At 42.9% G+C, this 27,850-nt stretch overlaps 1 protein-coding gene across 10 annotated transcripts in view; it reads right to left on the bottom strand.

Moving 5' to 3' along the window:
• Positions 1-13,914: 13,914 nt before the first annotated feature.
• The window catches only part of LOC132381101 (chemokine-like protein TAFA-2), a 143,108-nt gene continuing 129,172 nt past the window's right edge, over positions 13,915-27,850 (bottom strand). For 8 of the 10 annotated variants that reach the window (XM_059950320.1, XM_059950313.1, XM_059950315.1 and 5 more), the window contains 2 exons: positions 25,902-26,026; positions 13,915-14,805 (listed from right to left, as the gene is read on the bottom strand). In XM_059950320.1, coding sequence (XP_059806303.1) covers positions 14,737-14,805; positions 25,902-26,026 — 194 coding nt within the window. In that variant the 3' untranslated portion in view covers positions 13,915-14,736. Of the gene's footprint in view, positions 14,924-25,901; positions 26,027-27,850 lie in introns of all 10 variants that reach the window. The other 2 variants (XM_059950322.1, XM_059950314.1) reach the window with 2 other exon arrangements.

Raw genomic sequence — 27,850 nt, 5'->3', positions numbered from 1 at the left:
ATTGAGGGGAAAGGGACTGGATTGTGACAAGGGCAAATTGGGCATGTTCTCATTGGAAAACAAAAGGTTGCCAGGTCACATTGCTGCCTTTTTTTAGGATTCTAGTGGGATTCAGCAATGTCAAACATGGGCAGCTGTTCCAACTTTTCCAGAGCAGTAGAACCTGCAGCAGCGGTGTGTGCTTGAAGAGGATAAATTCAAAAACCCCTTGCAAGAACAGTTGGGGAGAAATTCATTTAATTGAAGGACGTGGTATTCTATGTGTAAAGCTGAGTACAATCAGTAGCTGGCACTCCTGCCCACAATTTGCACCGGTGGGCAAGACGTGTTTTGTAGCCAATAATTTAATAAAAGAACGTGGAGCCTTTCTGTGGCTCTGCCGTTCTTGTTTGCAGGAATGCACCAAATCCTTGCACAGCAAGATTTCAGGTCTTGAAAAGTGATCATGATCAGATCAACTATTTTGAATGAGGGTTACTTCGATGAACTCTTTCAGTGCCATGGGGATTTTCATGGCCCCTGAGACGATTGCTCTCAGAACTGAAGGATCACACCTCTGACATGACAACCCTGCCCTCTCACCCTGGACTATGTGCTGTGTATGTCGGAGGTACTGTTCAACATTCGGGTGGTCGAATCTAAAACCTTTGAAATCACAAATGACCCAATGAGCTGTGGCTAAGGACAGGTACCAAGGCGAATACTATATGAAATCCCAACTAACATCCCACATTGCAGTAATATCCCTCAGGAGTCACTGAACAGTAAACTGTAGCCAGAACCTTGACTGATCTGAAGGCAAATGTTCCCTGTTTACCATGACAGTATGGACAGGGAAAGAATTGGGAATCTGTCTGACCTAAGTGAATCAAGCTGAATCATACATTCATAGCAATACAACATAGAGCACTACAGCACAGTGCAGGTCCTTTGGCCCATGATGTTGTGCATGGGAATTTGGTGGATTCCCTAGGTCGTTCTACTTGGAGAACAGTCAACTGAAAGTGCCAAGGGTTAGCAGTTAGTTGGCAAATGGATTAACATCAGATTTAGGTTTATTATCAAATTACATATTAATACAAAGTCAACATTTCCTGTTGAGATTGTTCCCACTGCAAAACTGACCTGGATACTTCCCATGTCATTGACAAACATACTGGGCAAGAGTCTTAAGCACATGCATATACCTAGGATGCCTAACACTTTCTCACAGCACTGTATTTGTCAACACGGAGCGGAGAGTGAGTTTGTCAATCTGGCGGAGGCAAAAAACGTTGGGGATGGTGAGGGTGGAGCACTGCAAGAGAGGCATGGGACGGGTGGCAGAGAAGGGTTGCAACAGAATTGTTTGTCTTAATGGTGAAAGATTGGGAAATGCTGATGCTCAAAGGTACTTTAGTGCCCTTGTACACAAGTCACTTAAAGCTAACATTCAGGTATGATAAGTAATTAGGAAGGCAAATGTTGAGTGAGTGAGTTAGATCTCCGTTGGTCAGGGTCGACCATGGATATTGCATCCTAGCTGTCTAGATATACAAGCCTGTGCAGTACAAGATAGAGAGCAAGCTGTTGCCCATGTAGCAAGCTTCCTCTCTCCACACATCTGATAAACCCAAAGGAACAGTAGAGACCAATACGGTTTGGTATAAGTCTGTGATATTTATCTTCCACTGATAATATTTGAGATTTCAATGAGTTGGATTATACCCACATCCACTGCCTCAGACCCCATACTCCCACATTTACCCCCTGGGCCAGTTACAGAACCCTCCATCCTCCTGAGGTTGGATGGTAGGTCCAGAAAAGTGACTTCATTCCCCAGAAGATCATTTTGACAGAAAGGGAGGGAGTTCTGTCAAATCTGTCAAAGATCTTAGGTGTTTTTAATGCCTCCAAATATTAGAGATATTTAAAAATAGATTAATATTGAAGGCAAATCTTTTTATTAATGTAATTGAAATTTAAATTCCATTTAATTAAAATTGTTATACTATTTCTTTAGAAGTTGTTTACCACCCTCCTTGATTCCTGATCTCTAATCTTGGAATGCTCACTGAATTAGTGGTGACTCTGATCCTATGTCAGACCTGATCCTGCCTCGGAATCTGGGAGAAGATTCCCTGATATTATGCCGGCCATGCGCAAATCCAACAGCATAGGCATGCAAGGGTAAGGCTTGCTAGAACTTAAATAACTGAGCGATGTCGATTCCAATCAGAACCAACCACTCCAGCCAGCAATAAAACCTGCAAATCCCGGCGACACTCAACAGGTCAGGCAGCATCTGTGGAAAGGGAAACAGCTGACGTCTTAGTGGCAATGACACCCAGCGGATATTGGTGAACCAAGCGGTTTCATAGCAGCCATCCCGAGCACTGGCAGATTTATTAAATTCCCTAGTTGCCACCGTGGGATTTGAACCCCTGCCTTGGGATGAAAGGTCTATGATCACTCTTACATTCTTCCAGCATCTTAGCCACAGTGCGAACGTACCTAGGTTCCTTTTTCATTGCTATTGGTGAATCCTGGCTATGCAGACTGGTGCTTTTCCTACATGACAAATAACTACTCCTCAAAAGAGCTCAGCAACTCAGAGTGGAATGAAATATTACATGAGGCAATAGAATAAAAAGTATGCAATTATTTAGACAAGTCAAGTCAATGTTTTATTGTCATTTCGACCATAACTGCTGGTATAGTGCATAGTAAAAATGAGACAACGTTTTTCAGGACCATGGTGTTACATGACACAGTACAAAAAACTAGACTGAACTATATAATTAAAAAAAAAACATAGAGAAAGCTACACTAGACTACAGACCTACACTGGACTGCATAAAGGGCACAAAACAGTGCAGGCAGTACGATAAATAATAAACAGGACAGTAGGGCAAGGTGTCAGTCCAGGCTTCGGGTATTGAGGAGTCTGATAGCTTGGGGGGAAGAAGCTGTTACATTGTCTGGTTGTGAGAGCCTGAATGCTTCGGAGCCTTTTCCCAGACAGCAGGAGGGAGAAGGGATTGCATGAGGGGTGTATGGGGTCCTTCATAATGCTGTTTCCTTTGCGGATGCAGCGTGTAGTGTTAATGTCCGTGATGGCAGGAAGAGAGACCCTGACGATCTTCTCAGCTGGCCTCACTATCCGCTGCAGGGTCTTGTGATCCGAGAAGGTGCAATTTCCGAACGAGGCAGTGATGCAGCTGCTCAGGATGTTCTCAATTTAACCCCTGTAGAACGTGATGAGGATGGGGGGTGGGAGATGGACTTTCCTCAGCTTTTGCGAAAAGTGGAGACACTGCTGGGCTTTCTTTGCTATGGAGCTGATAATATTGCTGAATATAGCCATAATATTGCTGAAGAGATATTAATTGGGGCTCTTGGTTCTGCCTCTCCCCATCGTCTGTTAGTGTTTCTTTGCTCATTGAGACCCTGCCTCTTTAATTCCAAGTCATTCTTGCAAAGGTCAGTACTGAGCTAGAACAGTCTGAATTGGAGCAAAGAGTCTTGAAGCCATTAGCTGGGCCCTCTAGGAAAATGGAACTGCGAAATATAATAGTTTGCTAAAACAACATTGGATCAGAGGAGCGGAATTATGTTGGAAATAATGACGCAAAAGAATATTACATTGTATTATGCATCTTAAAATATAAATCAAGCGGCATGAATTTTAATAAACCTTTATCTGGCTAACCTTGGCAATGTGCTCCTTCAATACCAGTCCTTCTGCAAACTGACTAAAGCTTCAAACAAACAAAACAACTTAAACTGAACAGCAAAGGTTATGGGCACAATTGGAATAAGCAGCTAAATGAAAATGCTGCTCTTTTTTACACTGTTCTATGGTCTAATGCATCAATATATTAGCTTTATTGTTACTTAACCATGTATTTTTCTTTTAGCTTTTGCAATAATTTATAAGGTGGGTTAAAAGTTCTTAGTTTCATTGTTTATACTGAACTGTATATGGCCATTCAGTCCCTCGAGTCTTGTGCCTATTCCATTAGATCATAGCTGACCTGAATTTCAACTCCATTTACCTGCCTTAGCTTGAAACCCCATGATGCCTTTACTCGACAAATATCTATTGATCACAGTCTTGAAAGCTCTTATTGATCTGCAGCAACTGCAGCTTTCTGAGGACTGAAGTCCATATTTCCATTCTCCTTTGTGTGAAAATGAACTCCTGAATTGACCTGCCTCTCATTTTAAGATTGGGCCTCCTTACGCTGCAAACTTCCACCAGAAGTAGGGTTGGTTATTCAGCATTCAAATGATAATTCTTCACAAGAACACACCAGTAAGTTAGGAGAAGGAATGGGTCTTCAAGTCCTTCAAGGCCGCCCTACCATTTAATATTATTGTGGCTCAGTGATGCTGTCCTCAACTCTCCATTTGTGCCATTTCTCTACACCTCTTTGATCCACAATCTATCAAATATCAGGATCAGGTTCATCAGCACCAACAAGAGAAAGTCGGAATATGCTGGAAATCCAAACACACACAAAATGCTGAAGGAACTCAGCAGGCCAGGCAGCCTCTATGGAAAAGAGTACAGTCGATGTTTCAGGCCTTCTTCAGGACTGCTTGTTCATCTCCTTAGCCTGACCTGCTGAGTTCCTCCAGCATTTTGAGTGTGAGCCCCTTCATTATCAGCCTTATATAAGGCCATAAGAGATAAGAGGAGAATTGGCATTCAGGCCATTGACTCTGCTCTGCCAGTCAACTGTGATGTGAAATTTGTTGTTTTGTAGCAGCTGTATAATGCAGAGACATAAAATCAATATATATTACAAAACAAATAAACAGGGTAAAAAAAGGGTGAAGACATGGGCTCATGGACCATTCTGAAGTCAGAGGGAAAGGAGCTATTCCTGAATCATTGAAGGTACACACTCAGGCTCTTGTACCTTCTCCCTGATGGTAGTAATGAGAAGAGAGCACATGCAGAATAGTGAGGGCTCTTAATGATGATTGCCGCCATATTGAGGTACCACCTCTTGAAGACGTCCTCAAGAATTTCAGAGATTTACAACCCTCTGCCTGAAAAGTTTCTGCTTACCTCAATTTTAAATGACTGGCTCCTTATCATGTAGTTACATTCCCTTGTTCAAGACAGTTCCACCAGTGAGAACTCGGGGGAAAGTGAATCTGTGAAACTCTGCCCAAGAGACCTGTGCAGGCTCAACTGCTGTGGATTCTTAACATGAGGCTGATGGGTTTTTGAATATTAATGGAATCAAAGGATTAATGCAGGAAAATGACACAGAGGTAAAAGATCAGCTGTGACCTAATTAAGTGATGAAGCAATGAATGACACTTTTTTTTAATGCATTTATTGAAAGTTTCATCTAAGTCTTTACGGTTCTGCTAACTTAGCTCACAGCCTTCCAAACTCAAGGAAGTAAAAATAATGTTCAGTGCACTATTTTTCCTGATAATTAATCCCTTTATATCTATGCAATGTGGTGAATTTGTGCTGGACTGCATTTGAAAATAAAACTTTTCCTTGGAAAGAGAAACAGAAGTCTGAGTTCAAAGAAACGACTGAGAAACTTGGCTGGTATCTTGCCAGATGAATGGAGACATCAAACTCAGTCAATCAGTCACTTCAGATTAAATTTGCCTCCTATTTGCACCTTCCCAGATATTTCAATCTTGCCTTCACCTGCCTTTAGAAATCTCTTTCAGCTGTCACCGTATTTGTCATTCAGTCATTCCTGCTCTCCACCTTCTCTCAGACTTCCCGTTTTGTTCCCTCTGCTCGTCCTTTCTCTGAACTGTTAAACCATTTTTATCTCTCACTTTTTCCAGTTCTGAGGAAGGAGCTATTCAAGCTGGAACATTAACTCCCTGAGGCCCACCCCATGGAAGCTGCCCAACTCATTTGAGTATACCCAGTGCTTTCTATTTTTACGTCAATTAATGGCTCTTGGAAATCATATCATGGAAAATTGCAATGCATGAGTGAGAAAGCATTCCAAAATGGGATCATATAGGCACTGCAATCTGGTTTGACTGGGACCTCTGCTGGCTCTTCTCTGTCTGCGTGGCTGTAGGCAGGCAGTTAAAGCAGGAAGTACTGTGTTTCTCACATCTCCCTTGGCCTTGTCACTGTGTCAGATCTTTGGCCTTTCTCTGCATTTTCCATAGAGCCTTCTCAGCAGAAAAATCGGAGGCATACCACAGCCAACAAAGCCGGAGCTGGAGAAAACAGTGTTGAGTACATCCAATGTACTCTGCATAGATCAGAAGCCAACCTTCTCAAGAACCTCATTGTGAGGAATAAGTCAATCCCAGAAGAGACAGAAAGGCAATAAACTCCTAGCAATAGTTCATTCGTTTGATATGTGCCGTGTCGAATTGATGTGGGCAATCATAGTCTTTCCATGACCATGATTGTTCTTGCCAAATTTTTCTACAGAAGTGGTTTGCCATTGCCTTCTTCTGAGCAGTGACTTGACAAGACAGGCGATCCCAGCCGTTATCAATACTGTTCAGAGATTGTTTGCCTGGTGTCAATGGTTACATAACGGGACTTGTGATGTCCACCAGCTGCTCATACAACCATCCACCACCTGCTCCCATGACTTCACGTGACTCTGATCCGGGGGCGGGGGGCTAAGCAGGTGCTACACCTTGGCCAAGGGTGACCTGCAGGCTAGCAGAGAGAAGCAGCACTGTATGCCTCCTTTGGTAGAGACATATTTCCACCCTGACACCCACCCAGAAATGGTACGAAGGAAAAGAAGGCAAACAAGGTTGTTAGAAGTAGCTCTGGAAGTAGTGGATGTATTTGTTTCAAATATAAATTCTACAACTGCTCCCAGAGATTGGAAGGGAGCAAATGTAAAACAATTTAAGAAACGAGGGAGCGTGAAAGGAGGAAATAATAGACCGGTTAAACAGCAGTCTCTTTATAGGGAAAAGATAACAGGAAAGTGAAGTAATTTATACGATTTGGCTGAGTGAAGTGAATTTATGAGGGAAATCGTGTTTACCAAAACTTTTAGAGTTCTTTGGAGATTGTAACTTGCTAAATAAGTAAGGTGGAGCCAGCAGACATCATTCCTCCAGGTTCAGGAACTGTTATTACCCCTCAACCATCAGGCTCTTGAACCAGAGAGAAAAACTTCACTCACCCCAAAACTGAACAGTTACCACAACCTATGGACTCTTTATCTCATTTTCTCCATATTTATTGCTTAATTTCTCTTTGTTTCTTTGTATTACTGTCCACAAGAAAATGAATCTCAGGGTTGTATATGTGACATATCCATACTTTGATAATAAATTTCCTTTGAATTTCACTTTGAGATCAAAATTCAAAGTTCAAAGTGATGATGTCCCCTGGTATGGTGAGAAAATGTTTACAAGTAAATCGCCAAGATTGAAGAGCAATTCAACCCAGCCAATCAACAATCAGCTACTTGGGTCTTGCTGACCAAGAGGTTGTTATGGCACCACTCAGCCAAATTTTCAATCTCCCTCCTATATGCTGATTCGTCACCACCTTTGATTTGGCCAACGAAAGTGGTGTCATCAGCAAACTTAAATATAACATTAACATTAACAGTCAGGTACAAGCAAATGGTCTCTGTAGAACTTGTATCATCTTTTAGTCATCTGAAGGATGTGAACTGCGTGACAGAAATTCAAACTCTTCCTTTATTTCAGGGGAAATGAAACCATAAAGGGCAGTGAAAGCCATTAGTCTGTACCTTAATTTGGGTTGCTTCAATTCCTCCTGCAACAATTTTTAAAAAAAATTATAGAGCTTTAATCTAATCAGTTATTCCTGTCTATTTCTTGCCAAGTGTGCACAACAGTTATTTTACCTTTAGATCAGTTCTGTTTAGATCCATGCTCGAGCAAATCTGTAGGGAGGGAGATGAGCTATTGATTACCTGAATCATAAACCAATGACTTGTTCTGTTGAACATCTGGATTGCTGTTGGCTCTTGATGAGAACATGAATGGATCTTGTCGCGGGCACTGAAAGTTAGCTTTGATGTGAGTATTGTGGCCTTCCAGCAACACTTGAGATTTTGAAAAAAAAATTGGATGTCCTTTTTCTTTCAAGGATGTAATCCCAGGGCGAGATTCCAGGAAGCAAAATCAATCCAATCTTTGGATAATTATCAGTCTCTAAAAGCTTGAGTTTTTGAGCAATCAGTAAAAGAGCATTTCAAACTCTTTGGAGACATGGTGCAAGTTAGAAATTGCCACAGGTTACTGCCTTCACCTTAATCTCTCCATGTGTTTTGTGAAATTGATGTATTTATGTATTAAAATCAAACTCTATAGCAGGCCCTTCAAGGCACTAGAAAAATAACACCATTATTGTCAAAACTAAATCCTTTAAGTTCAGTAGGGTCGATGCTCTAAAACAGACTCTCCATTCTGAGTTTCACCATAAGAGAGTAACTGATGGAATGAAGAAAAGATGGAATTATGTCATCAAAGCTTCCTTGGAGAAATGCAGTGCTGCCACTGACCCGAAGTACCTCTGCCTCATGACTACTCAAAGTGGAGAAGTATTCGGGGTGGCATTGAGGACCTTGAGCCCATGCATCAGGAGCTAAGGAGGGCTCTGTGCAAGCAGGAGGGGGCACACTGCCTCACTACCCACCCAGCTGCCCACCCCATTCAGTACCACCTGACCCACTGGCAGAAGAATCTGTTCGTCCCAAATTGGCCACATTAGCTAACTTCAGAACTGTGAAAGCAGCTTGCTTCCGATGCCAAGGTACTCCCTAAAGAGAAAACAAATTACCACAGGGTATTAGGTTGAGCTACATTACAGCCTGAAGACACTCTTAATGACAAGACCAATGCTTCTTTAATTGACCACAAAGGAATTTGTTATCCCATTCTAACAAATAGTAAATTATTTCTAGAGATTAAAAATCTTTGACTTGCTTTTCCTGTCTTTTTTCTCACTCTCTAATTCCGAGCATTCTTGCTCTCTCTGGTTCTCTTACGGTACCCAATTTAGTTCTTGTTCATTCTGCTTCCTTTTCTATCATCTTTGTTTAATCTTTATCCTTAAATCTTACTGGTTGAAAAGAGAGATCCAGCTGTCCATAGAGGTCCTGAATGCCAAAAGATCCTCACTGGATCATGAATGGAGCGACTTTCAGGAAGAAGATATTTGGAGAGTGAGGGGACAAAGTCTTAGTATGAGCTGCAATGGCCCTCAGTGAATTCTTGCCACCGACTTAGCCCATCTTGGTCAAACAGCAACTGTTACTGCAATTCAGAGTGTGAAAACTTCAGCTGTGATACAGGAATGGAGAACATCCTGCTGTCATAAATGGGATAAAGCATGTAAGCATTTCACTTTTCGCAGTTTCAAACTGAACAAGATTAAAGAGGAAACACTAAAACAAGACAGGAATGACAAATAATTATCTGAATTTTGAGATAGTAAGAGAGTTCTTCACAATGTTTAATATCTGCATCCTAAGAAAATGAGGAATTGGGAAACCTTGATTCATAAATTTTCTTTGTTGATGGTGAAACTCTCCTTAAACCCCTCCTTGTTTTCAGCTCTACATTTCCCTGTTCCCTTAAAGACTCTAATTCTGAACCTGGACCCTGACAAAATCTCAGAACCAGTTCTCCCTACTGCCTTCATTTGAAAGATCTACCCAGAGTGGTCCCAAAGCTCAGCAAATTGTTCCACTTGATGCATTTACCCAGCAGTGGGAAGAAATCTTTGCAAACTCATTTACAATGTTGCTACACGAAGAGACATTAATCTTCCCTTTGGTAAATGCTTCAAAATATTACACCCATATGGTTTTCCTATGGGTTTTTTTCCCATTACAAATCCCTATGTCAACATGCTGTATAACTAAACAAGCCACATTGTAATTAATCTTCCCACCAGAGGAGGCACAGTTTTTCATTAACCGTTTGTAAATGCATTTATAAGATATCTTTCCAGTCCTCTCTACAACTCTCCTGTGGTACCGTCTTTCTCTGCATCCATTTCGACAGGACAGAGCTATATTGCCTTCAGCACTGGTAACTGTGGATTCTTAATCAGTAACTATCAACAAATATCAATAACGTGCCCTAAATATTCTTCATTAGATTGCTTAAAATTTGGGGCAATGTTATCATGATTTTAAACTTAATTTAAACTTATACCAATCCACCATGGTGGATAAAATGCACTCAATATGATAGAGGTAGGTTTAAAGGAGATGTGTTGGGCAAGTGTTTTTAACGAAGAGTGGTGGGTGTCCAGAACAGGTTGCCAAGGGCAATGGTGGAAGCAGATATGAAAGGGGCATTTCAGAGGCTTTTAGATAGACCGGAGGTTCCCAACCTTTCGAAAGCCATGGATCCCTACTGTTAACTGAGAGGTCCATGAACCCCAGGTTGGGAAGCCCTGAGATAGAGACATATAGATTATGCACCAGCAAAAGGGATATTGTTTAATTCAACATCATGTTCAGTGCAGACATCATGGGCCTAAGGACCTGTTCCTCAGTGCATTATCCTAGAACAGCTTGGTTCTGTACTGATCCCAACTGTATAACAACATCTATTGTCTATATCACATGTTTATCAACTGTAGGATGTGCCAAGGTGTATCAACTAAATTTGACATTGAACCTCACAAGAAGCCATGAGCTTAGATTGGCCACAGAGTCTTCCAGAGGGTCATTTAGGGCACAGGGCAGGCTGAGGACCATATTGCCTGTTCCCCTCCTGATCACAATGGCCATGAACTTTAAAATACAGAAGTTGGCTCCCTGGATATTTGCGACAACTCTGCTTATTGTCCCTCTGATGCAGAATGGGAAGAGGACACGGGCCGCCTTTGTTCAGGGACTGCTGATTGCATTTCATCCTCTCTTGCCCGGCTATATCTCCTCGGCCTTGAACAGAACCACCAAGAGTGTGGAGAGATTCAGCCACAACTACACAGAGCCTAGAGCATGAACATTGTCACCTTGAGAGAGGACAGCACCTCCCTTAGAGAGCGAGCTCAGTAACTACTTTGGAGGTCACCCTGCAAGCCCCTTCAGACACCAGTGTCTGTAGTCACAATGGGAGCAAGCTGTGATTGCAGTGAGAATGTCTCAGCTTCCACTGCAAATTATGATACATCTGTCAGATCCTGCATCACCATTAGCTCCACAGTTGTGCTAATGGAGACGTCCATTTAATCTCTGAGTTCTGCACTAAACCCTGTGCAATGTTGGGGCCATTCTCTGTGCTCCTTGACAGCACAAAGTTTTTGATAGGCTTGCAAAGTACCTAGCATTTAACTGTGCGCTATCTTCTCTTGCCTGCCCCAATGAGTAATTTTGCTGAAAATCATATGTACGACACTGCCCTCTCAGTTGGCACTTGTGTTACCCTTGCCCCCTGCCCCACCTGTAACCCAGTATTACAACCCCTTGTAGATACTGTCTCCCATCTGTAAATTAAATGCCAACATCCTCAGTTGGCAGCTGTTAATGTGAGATTGAGGGATGGCACACCTTCACCATCACTACCTTCTCGCTCTTTCGAGTTGTTTTTCTACCTCTGCTTCGTTGGCTTGTAGCAGGCGTCAAGATTGGTTTGTACCGCAAGGAACAATGTCAGGGAAGAGGTGCAGAAAGCATCTGTCACTCCTTATCACAAGATGAGGGATTAGTGGGTTGTGAGAAAGCTCATTACATGCGTTGGTTCAAACATGCAGCTGCCTAGCGCCAGTGCAGTGTCTATTTCAATAATGATAAACTCTGTAACCACTAAGTAACTGTGGAGAGATTCAGCTGCCTCTGTTCCCTGCCAGATATATGCTGCCTCCTCCATCTGTACACCAGCTTATCATGTAAGAATGAGGGAAGGACATTTGAGGCTACAGTAGTGCTAAGTAGCTAGAAGTGAGATAGGCCACTGAACCTTGTTGGCAAGTTCACAGTGACGCTGAGGCAAAGTGGACAGTGACGAGGTCTTGTGGGATGCTTCTCCAACCTTGACCATACTTGAGGAGGGTATATTCTTGGAACTGAATCCAGGTCTTCGTGACTCCACTTTTGGCACGGACTTCCGTGGCTGTCTACTTCTGGGAACTTGTCTGGTTCCCCTCTGATTAGACCATATGTCTCAAATTCACACTTTTCTCCAAAGCTTCCAGTATACAGACCCACAGAGTCAGTGCTACCCCCTTGTCCAACACATAGACTATTATTGAATACAGAAAAACAGTTTGTCCTCTTCAATGTCTCCCAGAGCAAAATGAGTTCAAAAGCACCCATGTGTTTGACCTTTAGGACTGGCTTTAAGTGGGCCCCTGCCAAGACCAATAGACTTTCAACTATGTAGTTACTGCTGGCTGCATAGAGCCACTATGTCAGTTGCTGGACTAAACAGATTTGTCAAGTAATCTTTATCTTAAGTCATAGGGACTTGTAGGATGGAAACAAATCTGCAGAACCCATCAGGCACCCTTTGGTTCTAATTTAAATCTACATCACGACTACTCAGAATGAACCTGAGTTCCAGAAGCCTTGATCTTCCCAATATGTAACTGGAGGTAATCTCTGCTTTTGTATAATAAGGGGTATCAGATAAACACTATGATAAATCAAAGTCAAATGGAGGAGACACAACCAATGCATTTCACTGTATGTTTCAATGTACATGTGATAAATAAATGAACCCGAGTCTCAGGAGGAGATACAGTAGGTGATCATAATGTAGAGACCAATTACTGATAGGATGGTGGTGCACTCCAAGTCCAGTCACATGTCTATTTATTCATCTCATAAGCCTGAAATCATTACTGGATACTATGAAAATCAAGTGCTGCAGGACCATCCCATCAACGAGTTGCTCGATAGTGATGGAGTTGGACTTATTGAGTATCATTGCTGTGTTGTCACCTGGACTTGTTGCATATCATTTTGCCAAGGTGATGTGCAATCCAATAAATGGAGCAGGTGATTATCTTGGATGTTTTATTGGGATTGGGAGACCGCCCTTAAACCAAAAAACACCTTAGACGTTTTTCATTGGGTCAGCAAGATATTGGTGAGACTGGCAGAAGGGAAGCTGCATTGCCTCAGTCGTGGCAAGGATTAGGCCTCAGCCATGGGGTTGCCCTGACTGCAACGGCCTGTGGCAGGCACACAGGGGAGAGAGCAGGGACCTCTGCGGGATGCGCTAGAATTGTGCTAGGTTAGGGGCTGGACCCTCCTGTCTGTGCTGCTCTCCAATGTTCACTCAGTAGAGAAACAAGCTGGACCAGGCCAATCTACAGTCATGCAACTCAGGGACTTGAACTATATTATTACTTTTTTCTTTGTGACTGTCTGTGTTTTTCTGAAATTGTAATCATATGTGCGATTCATACCAGATGTATGCTGTGTGATGTTAGCAATATGCAATGTGTTTTACACCTTGGCCCCAAGGAACGCTATTTTGTTTGGCTACATTCAAGTGCAGTTGAATGATAATTAAACTTAAACTTGGCTTACAAGGTACTAATACACTTTTATGAAATGGCAGTGAGAGAATGAATAGAGAAGATGGGCCAAATGGCCTAATTCTTCTTCTAGGTCTATGGTCTAATAGAAGATCGAGGATAAATCCTTGAGAAACCTTATTGTTTGAGGGCTTGAAGGAAACCATTGACAAACAATCCCATCAAGTTAGACACAGTAGAGAGACAGTTGGAGAGGATGGAGTAGACACCACCGTTAAAGGCTGCAGGTATTTTGTGATGTTTGAAAGTGTACTGGAGGGTCATCATCACAAAGAATTATCATTTGTCACTTTAATAAGAGGCTCTTCGGTTCAAATGGCAGGGATTCAGCTATGGAGGACCCAATCTTTGCATAGGTGATTTACACATATTAATGGTAATGAAATTCACAACACGTCATTATCTTTATCAGACATTAACATGTATTATCTCTGAATTTGTACAGTTATAATACAGTCTAACTGGGTTCTACAGTAATCACAAGATTGGATTTATTCTCACTACTCAGTCTCAAGAAGCCAATCAGCAGGCCTGTTATAAAAATAAGGACAGGACCTTCAGTTGTCACTTAACGGAGCAAATGGAGGACAAAGAATCATTATAACTGAAGCGAGTTCCCAGAAGCCTTGCTGGGAAGGTGGCCCCACTGAGGCAGGAGGTGCACAGCCTTAGCAGCCTTGAAACGTGTTCAACTTTCACAGTGGACTGAGCTGCAACGTAGTTAGTGACAACTTAGCATTGGCATTAATATCCAGTGGACATAGAAGATGCTATAAACCAGGTAAATGCCCCATTGCCGTAATCAACGGCTTCTCCAAATAGTTGACCTGTTTAAAGCAGCTGGAAACCAGAGAGTGGAGTTTCATCGACTATGGGAAGTGCCAAAACTCCACTGGAATGGTGCAGATCAATGCAGTTAGTTTCCTTTTCCTTTTGAAGGCAACTTTATATCATTCTTTGAAGACCAGAGCTCGTGCTCAGGCTGAGTTGTATCTGAACTGGGAAAAGAGGCAGTGGAGAATTGCCCCGTGTGATACCAAGGGGCTGGGGGTGAGATGTTCCTCTGATTTCAGTCTTCAGTAGGTTGGTAGTAAGCGGAGTCACCCATGTCCATACCCCCAGAGTGTGTTTGTGAGGAGACTTCATGGACACTGTAGTCTTTGTCCTGACCAGCTGCACAGCATTCATTAGAGGCTCTCCAATGCTTCCTTTCCTCCTGTGTTGTGTCTTGACTGCACTCATTATATCTGACGTTCCTTTGGGAGCCGAAGCGATTCCCATTCGGACAAAAGCAGCTGCTTGGGAACAAACTATAAGTCAGGTTAACCAGTCCAATGTGTGGGCCCCCTCAGTTGAAAGGTGGAGCACTTTTCAGGTTTTAAATATTAAAACACTGCCTCCCGTTTTCCCAAAGGACTATCGAGTAACCTGGAATACAATCAGAGTGAACAGGTAAATGAACGGGATTATTGAAGAAACCCAAAAGGCCGAGGGCTCCACAAGCCTTGGCTCGTCTATTAATATCATTATTAGAATTCAGCAGGTTTACCCAAGAGGTTTCATGTTTGAAATTCCTCCAATGAAATGTACTGCATTTGGTGTCACAATACGTGGGTGGCCTCCTTTGCATCAGAGAACCTAATGCAGATTGGGTGATCACTCTGCTGGTGTACCTGTACTCATTTCACAAGAGCTCCCTGTTGCCAAGCATGTCAACTCCCTGACTTATTCCCACTGTATTTGTGGCCTCCAGTGCTGTTACAATGAGGCCCAATGCAAGTTTAGGGAACTGGCTGCAGCCTGTAGGACCCAATACTGATTTCTCCAACTTTAGATGACTCAGTCTTTTTTTCTGTTTCAAGTTCCTGCATGACCATAAGATATAGCAGCAGAATTAGGCCATTTGGCCCATCGAGTCTGCTCCACCATTTCATCATGGCTGATCCAATTTTTCTCTCAGCCCCAATCTCCTGCCTTCTCCTTGTAACCCTTCATGCCCCGACCAATCAAGAATCTATCAAATACACAGAAAGACTTTGCCTCAACAGCCACTTGTGGCAATGAATTCCACAGATTCACCACTCCCTGGATAAAGAAATTCCCCCGCATTTCCTTTGTAAATGGACACCCCTCTATTCTAAGGATGTGTCCTCTGGTCTTAGACTCTCCCACTATAGGAATAATCCTCTCCACATCAACACTATCAAGGACTCTCACCATTTGATAAGTTTCAAATAGGTTTCCTCTCATTCTTCTGAATTCTAGTGGATACAGGCCCAGAGCTATCAAACACTCTTCATATGACAACATCATACATGCCAATCTGTAACTGTGCTACAAGTTCACCTACTTTATTCCATATACTGCTCGCATTCAAATAAAACACCATCATTCCTGTATTCACCTTTTCTCAATTTTGTCCACCTTTTAGTTGCAACTCATCTTGTTGACTGCAATTTTTCCCTATCAACAGCCTTTCCTCACTAGATATTGCTTCAGTTTGTAAACCAGCTACCTCACCCTCAGCATTATCACTCCAGTTTCCATCCCCACACCAAATTAGTTTAAACTCTCGTGAACAACTCTAGCCATCCTGCCCACAAGGATATTGGATCCCCTCCGGTTCAGGTGTAACCCGCCCCTTTTGTATAGGTTGTTCCTTCCTCAGAAGAGATCCGAATGATCCATAAACCTGAACCCCTGCACCAGTTCCTCAGCCACGCATTCATCCTATTCCTACCCTCCCTGGCGTGAGGCACAGGCAGCAATCCTGAGATTATAACCCTACAGGTCCTGTTTCTCAGCTTTCTACCTAGCTCTGTAAAATCGCTCGTCAGGACCTCCTCAACTTGTCTACCTACAGGTAAGTCATTGGTGCCAATGTGTACCGAGACTTCTGGCTGCTCACTATGCCCTTGAGAATGGCATGGACCCAACCCAAGACATCCTGGATCTGGCACCAGGGAAGCAACATTCCATCCGAGTGTCTCTAACACCCCTACATAACCCCGTCTCTGTTCCTCTGACTAGGGAATCTCTTATCAACACTACAGTTCTCTTCACCTCTCTGCCTTTCTGGCCACAACACCAGAGACCTGGTCACTGTGTCTCCCCCTGGCAGGCTGTCGCCTCAATAGTATCTAAAGTCGTATACTTATTATTGAGGGGGAATGACCATAGGTGTACTTTCCACCAGCTCTGCATTCCCCTCCTTCTCCTGAGTCACTCAGTTACTTGTCTCCTGCAACCGAGCTGTGACTACCTCCCTGTAAGCTCCCATCCATCACTTCCTCATTCCCCTGTATGAATCGAAGGTCATCAAGCTGCACCTCCAGTTCCTTAAACACGATCTCTCGGGAGCTGCACCTGGTGCAGGTGTGTTTATCTGGGAGACTGGAGGTCTAACAGACCTCCCACATCCAACACACAGTACAAAACGCCATTAGTGGAGCCATTCTCACTAAACTACTATGCCTCAGCAAATAAGAACAGACGGAGAGTAACTTAGAAGATACTTTACCTCAGCTAAGCGTAATGAACCAAAGCCACTCTAACCACTGGCACACTCAAAGGATGGCCGCTCTGCCTGCACCTGTGCTATTTTTATTGGCCCTTTCTAATGAATCCCTCGCGCTTATTGGTCAGTCCTCAACTCACAAAATCTGCCACAAAGCTCTACCTTTAAAACTTGATCGCTGCCCTGACTGAAAGCTAGCTCATTTTACACACTCCCTGACATCGATTGATCTCGCCAGTTCTGAAATTTGATGATATATATATAGAGAGGTGCTGAAATCTCTTCCTCCAGAAATGTCTAAGATTCTGGTTTAACGTCACTGCTTTTTTGATCACCGATAGGTACCATAAAGACTGAAAACAAGAGATTTTGCAAATGCTGAAAATCTGGACCAACACATGCAAGATGCTGGAGGAACTCAGCAGGCCAGGTCAGACTTCACCCAGCAATCTTGTGTGTGTTTCCTCAAAGACTGAATGCTTTTGTCTCTATTGTCTGTTTTCTCCTCTATCAATATATTCAAGCCTGCTGGACAATGTGCCTATACAACATTACAACATTAGCAACCATTACACAGGCAAAGGAGCTTAATTAACCCTCGAAAGCCACATTATTTTACCCTACCAGAGTGTTCCTCCTATTTGTTCCTCGTCCACCTTCTCAGCTATTAAGTTGCATGCTCTCTTTGTAAACAAGAGAAATTCTGCAAATGCTGGAAATCAAAACAAAACATACAAGATGCTGGGGGATCTTAGCGGGCCAGGCAACATCTATTGAAAAACGTGCATTCAATGTTTTGGGCCAAAACCCTTCAGCAGGTCCGGAGAAAAAAAAAATGAGAAGCTTCTCCAGTCCTGCCAAAAGGTTTCGGCCCGAAACGTTGACTGTACTTTTTTCCACAGATGCTACCTGCCCTGCTGAGTTCCTCCAGCACTTGAGTGGGTTGCTCTCTGTCTTTCTCAGTTTCGATTAAGGGTCTTTGACCTGAAATACTAATGGCTTCTCGTTCCTTAGATGCTGCCTGACCTGCTGAATATTTTTTGAAAACATTTTCTGTTTTTATTAAAAGCAGAATAACTTCCTTCTGCGCAGTATGAATCCGTGATTCCCAAAGGGAATGGCTGGTACGTCTGCACTAAAAGACTTGGATCTTGGGTGGAAATGTCAAACCGACTGAGATCTGATTAAATGCCATTAGCAGCCACTCAGCGCATTATCTTGTTACATCAAGGAGCTGGAAGATTGAAAATCTTGCCCTTCAGATTGTCCTTCAATATATCCTTCACTGCGTTTGGCTCTCTACCAATATATTTCTCCCAGATAAATGCATTGCAACGCAATTTTTTCACAGCCAAAAGCACGTTTTTCTTTTATCATGGCTTTTACATGCTAAGCATCTGCAGACCTTTCACGGGAGCCATTAGCAATTAAAATTTTACACAAACCCATATAATGAGAAGTTAACGAGGATGATCCCTCAGGCACCTTAAAGAAGCAGGGAAGTTCAACATGGATCAAAGGCCATTTCTGGATGAGACGTGGTCAGAATAGAGGGAGTGAGGAGATTACAGCATCTGTGGATATCATTAAATTGGAGAAGAGAAGAGGTCTTGGCAATAAAGCTGAGAATGTAAATTGGAGATATTGCTGGATTGAAAGACAATGCCATGTTATAGGGGAGATGGTGAGCAGAACTTGGTGTGGGTTCAGATGTAACCAGAGTACATGATTCTAACTGAAGAATAAAGGAACTTTCCTCAATTCATTACATCACATTTGTACAATTCACCATTCTGGCTAGCACCCAGAATATAGTCTAGTAAATGTGTTCCACATTCAATGTGGTAGATAGTTTGAAGTGGTATAATTGTCTAAGTTGGTCCTGTTAGGAAGGGACGAGATGGAGGTTATTTTGATGCAACTGGAGTACTAGGTGGGGGTATATCATGATTATTCCCATTATTGTCATGGTTTGCACATGCAACAAAGTGGACAGGGCATGACGCAGTGCCCTTGAGACAGACCCAACTGAGGATCAGGGAAAAAAAGCATCAAATTGGTAGGCTACCAGCCTTTTTCTTTCATTTGTGCATTCACAGGATATAGATATCACTGATAATGTCAATCACAGTACTGTGCAAAAGTCTTAGGCACAAATATATAGGTAGGGTGCCCAAGGTGGAGCAGAGCGTGATCTTGTAAATCTGTCAAGAGTAAAGGATGTTGGGAATGCCAAGGGTGGAACACCACGGGAGGGGTGTGGGACAGGCGGCAATGAAGGAGTGCTACGGGCAGGGGTGGCACAGGTACAGACTCACCCTGACGTGGGACACCAGGCAAGGTCATTTCCTTTCAAAAAATTGGTTTATTGATCGTCACAGAATATCTCTGTGGTTCTTCCTGCTCCCTCCCCTTTCTCTTCCCCTTGACCCAACCATGATTCCCCTCTCCTTGCCCCCTTCCCACTCTCAGTCCACAATAGAGACCCATATCAGAATCAGTTTAATCATCACTCACATGTCATGAAATTTGTTATTTTTTTCTATGCCTAACACTTTTGTACAGTCTGGTATATTATCTGTTCCTAATTACCCCTGAAATGGCTAGGTATTTAAGAATCAACCACATTGGTGGTTCTTGAGTGCCAGTAAGAATGGTGGACTTCTTTCCTTGAAAGGTGTTGGAGCACCCAATGGATTTTAGCAGCCATTCTCTTCCATCAGGTTTAAGAAACAAAGGCTTGAAAGTATGCATTACTAGGCTCAGAGAAAGTTTCTACACTGCTGTTAGAGGAGACTTGAATAGATCTAACGTACTGTATGATAAAGATGAATTTTTGATCTCTCAAACAAGTGGTTCATGGTTTTTGAACCTTGCCATATACGTGCACTTTCTCTGCAATTATAACACCATATTCTGCATTCTGTGTTTGCCATTCCCTTTGTACTACCTTGCTGTATCTATAGTTTAGAATGATCTGTACTGATGGCACATAAACAGTTTTTCGCTGTATCTCAGTACGTGACTATTAATTACCAATGTAGTTTCACAATCATTACTGTTTGCAGTTTTTTCATTCCAGGTTCATTTACCTGCTTAAACAAATTCCCAGAAGTCGTGGTGGGATTTGAACTCGCGTCTTTCGATCAATGCTCCACTCCATTGAAGGTCAATCCAGTAATTGAAATACCACGCCATGACACCTCTTTGAAATTACAGCCTCTGTACACACCAAAAGCTGACTGAGAACCAATGGCAGCCATAAACATGACTTGCCTTGCCTCAGCATCTTAGTCATAGGCTCATAGTTAATAACCGAAACTGACCATTTGCCCACCATCCATATTGACCATCAAACTCCCATTTTTAGATGACACTCAGCAACACACACAAAATGCTGGGTGAACTCAACAGGTCAGACAGCAGATATGGAAAAGAGTAAACAGTCGACATTTTGGGCCCAGACATCTTTATTAGGACAACACTAATACACTGTATTCTCACTAACCTTCCATCAGCTGCCCCCTGATTTTAGTGCTGATCTACACACTATAATAAATTTCCAGTGTCCAATTAACTTACTGACCTGCAGAGCTTTGGGACATTTGAGGAATCTGAAGTACCCAGAGGAAACCCAGGGGGAGCTATGCAAACTCCATGCAGAAAGCACAAGAGATCTGAGTGGAAGACAAATCACTGATATGAGTCTTGCTTACGCCAAGAACAATCTGATTTCACTAGCTGTATATCTCCTGAAACAACGTATTAAAATAACAAACATTAAGACTGTGTCATTTGGCAGGCTCCTCCACTTTCTCTGCATTCTCATTCAACACACTGCTTACACTTAATACCAAGCCTGGCTAGGTTTTCAAGGAAATTATTGCACTCAAAATGACTTCCAATGGGGACCTGTCAACTCACAACCATCCACCTGCCAGATAGTGAAGTGGCTTTCTGTACACAATGCTAGAGGATGTAAGTGCAGTCTTAAATAAATACTTCTCATCAGAATCTTGCCTGATCCCTCAACACCATCTCTTTAGTCAGGAAAGCACAACTGAGCATCCCCATCCTAAGGAGATTGAGGCAAGCAAGGCCCACCCATCTCCTCCATTCTAAGTAATTTTCACATGAGTGCCATTGAATGTGCCCTGACCAGCTACATCTGAAACTGAAGGCATCTGATTGCAAGGCCCTACAAAGGATTGTGAGGACTTCTGAGAGGATCTTTGGGGTCTCTCTTCCACCCATCCTAGATACTTACCAGGAGTGTTGTATACGCAGGGCCCATAGCATTTTCAACAATCTCTTTTACCCCCTACCATCAGCATTAGAACAAGGGCTGTTAGGAAGGGAAACAGCTTCTTCTGCCAGGTCGTGAGGTCATAACCAACCTGGTCTCACCACATATGAAGTGCCAACATATGTGTGTCATAAATGCATCTTATCATTTGTTAATGTATTTGTGGTAATATCACTCTATGTGTAGAGTGTGAGTTACATGTACTGTGATGTTCACCTTGGTCCAGGGGTATGTTGTTTCATTTGGTAGTATACACGTATACAGTTTAAAAGACGATAACCTCGAATTTGAGAATCAGAATCAAGTTTATTATCACTGATATAGAAACATAGAAATCCTACAGCAAAATATAAGCCCTTCGGCCTACAATGCTCTGCTGAATATGTACTTACTTTAGAAATTACCTAGGGTTACCCATAGCCCTCTATTTTTCTAAGCTCCATGTACCTATCCAGGAGACTCTTAAAAGTTTCTGACTCCACCACTGTCGCTGGCAGCCCGCTCTCAGTGTAAAAAAATCTTACCACTGATATCTCCTCTGTACCTACTTCCAAGCACCCTCTCGTGTTAGCCATTTCAGCCCGGGGAAAAAGCCTCTGACTATCCATACGATCTATGCCTCTCATCATCTTATACACCTCTATATTTCACCTCTCATCCTCCGAAGCTCCAAAGAGAAAAGGTCAAGGTCACTCAACCTATTCTCGTAAGGCATGCTCCCCAATCCAGGCAACATCCTTGTAAATAACCTGAGCACCCTTTCTATAGTTTCCACATCCTTCCTGTAGTGAAATGATCAGAACTGAGCACAGTACTCCAAGAGGGGTCTGACCAGGGTCCTATGTAATAATTACCTATTGACTATTGAACTCAGTCTCATGGTTGATGAAGGCCAATGAACTGTATGCCTCCTTAACCACACAGTCAACCTATGCAGCAGCTTTGTGTGTCCTTTGGACCTGGACCCTAAGATCCATCTGATCCTCCACACTGCCAAGAATCTTACCATTAATACTATATTCTACCATCATATTTGACCTACCAAAATGAACCACCTCACACTTATCTGGGTTGACATCTATCTGCCACTTCTCAGCTCAGTTTTGCATCCCATCAATGTCCTGCTTTAACCTCTGACAGCCCTCCACACTATCCACAACAGCCCCAACCTTTGAGTCATCAGCAAATTTACTAACCCATTCCTCCACTTCCTCATCCAGGGCATTTATAACAATCACAAAGAGAAGGGGTCTCAGAACAGATCTCTGAGGCACACCACTGGTCATCAACCTCCATACAGAATATGACCCGTCTACAACCACTCTTTGCCTTCTGTGGGTCCCACACCTCCTTACTTTCTCAAAAAACCCGGCAGGGTACCTTATCAAATGCCTTGCTGAAATCCATATACACTATTCTACTGCTCTACCTTCATCAATGTGTTTGGTCACATCCTTAAAAATTCAATCAGGCCCATAAGGCACGACTTGCCTTTGACAAAGTCATGCTGACTATTTCTAATCATACTATGCCTCTCGAAATGTTCATAAATCCTGCCTCTCAGGATCTTATATGCAATTAAATTTGTAGTTTTGTGGCAGCAGTACAAGACATTAAAAAGATTACTGTGTTATAATGAAAAATAAAATTAATAAGTAATTAATTCAGTAATCTGAGGGTGGAGAGGAAGAAGCCGTTCATAAAATATTCAGTGTGGGTCTACAGGCTCTTGTACCTCCTCCCTGATGGCAGTAATGAGAAGTGGGTGCCACCCTTATTGAGGGCGTGGTAACAGGCCCGTCTGGTAAAACAAGCCCACTTCACCCAGTTACATCCATGTGACCAATTAACCAACCTGTACATCTTTGGAATACTGGAGCACCCAAAGGAAATCCACAGATTAACGAGGAGAACATATAAACTCCTTACAGGCAGCGGTGGGAATTGAACCCGGGACGCTGGCACCTTAAAAGCATTACACTAATTGCTACGCTACCATGCCAACTATCGTTCAGTCACTAAGGATCAAACATGCCTACATTTACTAAGGAAAAGAACATTGCATTTGGGGAATTCAACGCAGCTACATGTTATCCAGATAGAACTTGTATCATTAAAAGGAGACATTGGATATCTTATCGGGCTTAAAGGTGGCTGTCTCTGATGAGACTGAGTCATAGAAATAAGCCCTTCAGCCCACCATGTTCATGACAACGTTTTTGCCTACTCACTTGGATCCCATTTGCCTGCAATAGATTTGTAGGTCTTCTATGCCTTGCTGTTTTAGTTGGCTAAATGTCACAAAAACATATTGATTACATCACCTCCTCAAATCCACTTTAAATCAAAGTTCAAAGTAAGTTTATTATCAAAGTACATAAATATCACTATATACAACCCTAAGATTTATCTTCTTGCAGTTATACTCATTAAATGTAGAGAATAATAGCCATAACAGAATCCATGAAAGACCCACCAACTTGGGTGTTCAAGCACTGTGCAAAAGATCTTCTTCTTCTTACCTTAAACCTAAGCCCTCTTGTTTTTGATATCACTACCTTGGGAATAAAGATTCTGATTATCAAAGCACCTCATCATTTTATATAAATCCATCGTAAATCCTCAGCATACTTCTCTCCAGGAAAAATAATTGCAGCCTCTCCAATCTCTCCTATTCACTTAAGTCCTCCAATTTAGGCAATATCATGGTGAATTTCCTTTACCCTCTCTCCAGCACAATCACATCCTCCTGTAGTGTGGTGACCAGAATGGCACACAATAACCTAAGTGTGGTCCAACCACAAATCCTCAAATCAGCTCACAAACAAAAAGTACTTAGAAATCCAATAATTGTGGTTCTGTTGGTGGGAATCCACAAAGTACACTCCCACCAACAGAACAGTCATTTTGCTGATGTGAGTTGAGGGAAATCCTGTCAAATCGTACCAAGGGATTTTGAACATTTCACTGAACTTTGAGAACAAGTATTTTTACAACTCATTTTGAGGCCTCTGGCTCTATGAGTCAATTAGGGTCGCAGTCCGTCGGTGCTGCACTACAAGGTTCAACTTGAGTTGTGAGCTCTGAACCCTAAGCATCGAAATGTCAGACCTAGGGATGACAATTCATATCTCAGTGTTGCGGATTCATTAGCCCACATCTGACAATGAGTGGAAAGCAACAGCTAAGCTTAACCCTTTGAATCTGAGTCCTACAGTAGTTTGTGCACAGAGCACTTCCTCTGGAAGTGCTCCTACCCCACCAGTGTAATTTTACAAGTGCTTGGACAGTATCCCAGATCCTATGAACGTTAGGCAATTTTACTAAACCCCAAGTGGACTAGTTTCCCGTGGAGCCAGAACTTTAATCAGGAGACTCAAGGCACTGCAGTTGCTGCAATCTGATGCAACATACAATCTGCTGGAAGGGCACAATGGGTCGAGCAGCATCTGAGAGGAGGAAAGGATTTGTTGGTATATTGAGTTAAAAAAAACATCAGGACTAACCAGGCTAAATTTTAAATCATCACATGCAAATGGCTGAAGATCTTTAAAGATAAAGGTAAGCTTTATTTGTCACTTGTGCGTCAAAACGTACAGTGAAATGCTTTGTTTGCGTCAAATCAAAACAGTGAGGATTGTGCTGGGCAGTCACGCTTCCAACGCCAACATAGCATGCCCACAATTGACTAACCCTAACTCGTACCTTTTCTTGGAATGTGGAAGGAAGCTGGAGCACCCAGAGGGAACACATATGGTCACGGTGAGAACTTACAAACTCCTTTCAGGCAGTGGCAAGAATTGACCCCCAGTCTTACAGCTGATCCTGTAAAGCGTTGCGCTAACCGTTACACTACGGTGTTGCTATGGTATGCCATTGACTATTAAACGTGCTCATTAGGAGCTTTTCAGTGATTATTGGGTGCGTTCTATGGAGTAACATGAGGCGTAGAACAAGAACTGGGTCTCTTAACAAAATGACGGGTGCCAATTAACGTGTAATTTTTCATTTAATCTTTTCAGTAGAAGTAGCTTTCTGGAAATGCTTAAAAGCAAAAGAATTTGCCATGGTTCAAGAATCCTGAGAACTAATTACGCTCTCACCCTCAGCTTTAAATCAGAACATATCTCCCACCGGGATTTTATGGCCCAAAAACGATTACTTGTTTTGGGTGAGCAACTGTAAAGCATGGGAGCTCTCACTGAATTCATCAATAAGGCCTCAGCATTCATTCCAAGCTAACTTCCCAGTTTACTCCCAATCTCAATGGAAGAGGTTAAATTCAGAAGACTATCCTCAGAGAGGCCCAAAGGTTTATTGCAAATATTCCAGATCAAAGTCCAATTTAGATCAGATTTGAGATGAATTTTATATCAGATCAGCTAAAGCTGGCAAAGGAAAGATGATTAAAATCAGGATTGCACACGTGGTCAGAAGTGGGGGGATGTAGAGATTGGGCAGGGTTATGAAGTTATAGGAGGTAACAGATGTAGGGACAAGGTGTGACCATGAATGTACTGGGATGGAATGTGAGGAGAATGTGGAGGAGGCTGACGTTTACACACACTGAGGAAGTCACTAACCTTAGTGGTTTTGACTTTGTTTCCGGTGCTACAGCTCCAGCCACTGAGATCCGGCAGAACCTTGCACTCCTCCCCCTCCAGGCACGGCTCCATGTGGCACCACCACTTCTGAACAACAATTGAGGCTGCAACGAGAGAGAAAGCATCACCATGAGAGTGGAACCCCTCATCGCTTCTGGCCCAGCCACCTCTGGTCCCAGTGCCGGGCCCTGGAAACAGAGACGGTCCAGCACTCCTTTGGAACTGCACAGAAGCACCAACCTGGATTAAGGGCTTGATCTCTGTGAGGGGAAGTGAATCTGCAGCAAAGGAAAGAACGCGACCAGAGAGAACGTAAGGGCTGATATGCCAATGGTTAACTCATGAATGAAAAGAAAGGCGCATTTCAGGACTAAATCAAATCTCTTGGAGATCGAAAGGAGAAAGGTCATGCACTCTCCCTGCTGAGCCCATTGGATGTTTCCACAGATCGGGCTTAACACCCAAGCTGCTTCCAGACCTTCCACGTTGCTAATCTAGAGACAGGCGCCACCCAGAAGGGAAAGATACCAAGGCCACACATGGAGAACCTGCAGTTCACCTGAATCACATCCTCACTTCCCAGTACTCAGGAAACATACTACTAATACTACTGCTACGTCGACTCAGGCCTAGAGGGCCGGCGTCAGGATAGGTCAAAGACTCTGCAAATGCAAATATAAATAAATAGCAATAATTAACAAGAACATGAGATAGAGAGTCCTTAAAGTGAAATCATTGGTTGTGGGGATGTTTCAATGATGGGACATGTGAGTGTAGTTATCCCCTTTAATTCAAGTGCCTGATGGTTGAGGGGTGGTATCTGTCCTTGAACCGGGTGCTGCAAATCCTGAGGCTCTTTTACCTTCTACCTGCTGGCAGCAGCGAGAAGAGAGCATGACCTGGGTGGTGGGAATCTCTGATGATGGATGCTGCTTTCCTATGAGAGAGTTTCATGTAGATAAGCTCAATGGTTGGGAGGGTGTTACCAGTGATGCAATAAGGCCAAATCTACTTCCTTTTGTAAAATTTTCTGTTCAAAGGCATTGGTGTTTCCATTCCAGGCCATGATGCAGCCTGTCAGATACTCTCCAACTACACATCTATAGAAATTTGTCAAAATTTTAGATGTCACACCGAATCTCGGTGGACTCCTAAGCAAGCAGAGGCACTGCCGTGCTTTCTTTGCAATTGCACTTGCGAGCTGGGTCCGGGACATGTCCTCTGAAATAGTAGCACCCAGGAATTTAAAGTTGCTAACCTTCTCCATCTCTGATCCTACTGACTTTCTTTCTTTGGTTCCTCTCTCAAGTCGATAATTTATTATCAAAGTACGTAAATGTCACCATGAGATTCAGCTGAAGATTATAAGATTGTAGAGTCATGGACAGTGCAAACAGCCAATATCTTGGCCATGGGTCAAAATATCTAATACTAGAAGGCACGTTCTTAAGGTGAGAGGAGGCAAATTCAAAGGGTGTGTGTGGGCGGGTCTTTGCACAGAGACTGGAGGGTCCTTGTAGTGCATTGCCAGGGGTGGTAGTGGAGACAAGTATTATGAGGGTCCTAGATAGGCCTGGGAATGTGCAGAGTATGAGGGGATATGGATATTGAGAAGGCAGAAAGGATTGGTTTAATTACCAGTTTAATAACTTCAGCACAACATTGTTCATCCAGGGGCCTGTGCCTGCGTTGTGCTGTTCTATGCTCAATGTTGAAAGGCAGCAAGGGAGGCTGAATTCATGAAGTAAGTGGCTTTGCAGAATCACTTTATGAACAAGAGGAGGAGGGGTACTCTGAACAAAAACTCACCCACAAGATGCTCTCTCACACTCATACAGGATCTCTACTGACCTCTAAATAGCCCCTAACTACCCTATTCCCTCCCACAATCACATGCTAATGGGCACCTTCTTTGCCCTTCATCACCA

Source organism: Hypanus sabinus, chromosome 25, assembly GCF_030144855.1.
Source record: "Hypanus sabinus isolate sHypSab1 chromosome 25, sHypSab1.hap1, whole genome shotgun sequence".
Classification (NCBI taxonomy): Eukaryota; Metazoa; Chordata; class Chondrichthyes; order Myliobatiformes; family Dasyatidae; genus Hypanus; species Hypanus sabinus.
The sequence above is the reverse complement of the archived record's forward strand: the minus strand, read 5'-3'. Positions and strand labels throughout refer to the sequence as shown.